Below are 1,395 nucleotides of genomic sequence, written 5' to 3' on the forward strand. Positions count from 1 at the left end.
TATATATATATATATATATATATATATATATATATATATACATACATACATACATATATATGGTTTATTTATTCCAATCCAGCACCGAAGCGTATTCTCAAGAACGAACTGATTAGAAAGTTTACAGAAAGCCACATTAACTCACAGACTTGGCCATCCCATCACCCTCTTCATCATCATCACCTTCACCAACATCCCCACCAGCACCAGGAACCAATTCACCTGGGAATAAAAGAGCAGTATGATAGCAGCGGAGAAGACAGCAGAGACAGGGGTTCAGGAAGACAATTCAATAACAGTGGTCCTTTACACAAAATGAAAGCAATTCTTACAATGAGACCATTCCATAATAAATGGAGAACATCGGCGCCATCTTCATCAACAGCATCATCAACCACAGTAGCTACTACCACTACTACTACAACAACGACTACTGCTTCCACTAGTACCACTACCACCACCACTACATTTAGAACAAGCATCAGGAATATTGCTGCTGGAGTCCTTGTTATTCCCACACCAAGCACACCTGAATCTAAAACTGAAATCGATCAACGGAATTCGTTGGGCCATGATGGCTTGTCTCCACAACACACGGACAATGTTGGTAAGCTGTCTTCTTTGCAATTCTGGTTACCATGGTAACAGATTCTTTATCCCTCAATTGCTCTTCTGTCTTTCTCACATAATCTCCTCTTACAAACCATTTTTTTTCAGATGGCATTGAATCTTTGGAGAACCTTCAGAGCTATTTCTCTACTTTTTTGTTGTTTGTTTTTTTGTTTGTTTCAGTCACTGGACTGTGATCATGCTGGAGCACCACCTTGAAGGGTTTAGTTGAATAAATCAACCTCAGTACTTATTTTAAGTCTGGAACTTATTCTGTCAGTGTCTTTTGTTCAACCACTAAGTTATAGAGATGTAAACAAACCAACTCAAGCTGTCAAGCATTCGTAGAAAACAAACACAACAAACACACACACTTATATATATAACAAGCTTCCTCATAGTTTCCATCTACCAAGTTCATTCACAAGGCTTTGGTTGGCCAGGGGCAAAAGAAGAAGACATTTCCTCAAGGTACTGCATAGTGGGACTGAACCCTAAACCCTATGGTCACAAAGCAAGCTTCTTAACCACATAGCCATGGGTAAACTTTCGTTTATTGATATTACACAATAGCACAAATTTTACCATAGATATCACTCAATATACTAAATTTTATCAGATATCATGTGATAGATAAAACTTGATCACAAATACCTCAAAGTAAATTGACTTTCGTATGAATATTATATCATGCTGTAGAAATAAACTTTACATATATATATATATATATATATATATATATATATATTTGTTTTGCAAGATTTTTTATGTGAAATCGTGTGTTGA

At 36.3% G+C, this 1,395-nt stretch overlaps 1 protein-coding gene across 1 annotated transcript in view; it reads left to right on the forward strand.

Annotated features, from left to right (window-relative positions):
- The window catches only part of LOC106876095 (uncharacterized), a 174,734-nt gene that overhangs the window by 157,783 nt on the left and 15,556 nt on the right, over positions 1-1,395 (forward strand). Inside the window, exon 5 of the mRNA XM_014924508.2 lies at positions 83-607. Coding sequence (XP_014779994.1) covers positions 83-607 — 525 coding nt within the window. The remainder of the gene's footprint in view (positions 1-82; positions 608-1,395) is intronic.

Source organism: Octopus bimaculoides, chromosome 18, assembly GCF_001194135.2.
Source record: "Octopus bimaculoides isolate UCB-OBI-ISO-001 chromosome 18, ASM119413v2, whole genome shotgun sequence".
Classification (NCBI taxonomy): domain Eukaryota; kingdom Metazoa; phylum Mollusca; class Cephalopoda; order Octopoda; family Octopodidae; genus Octopus; species Octopus bimaculoides.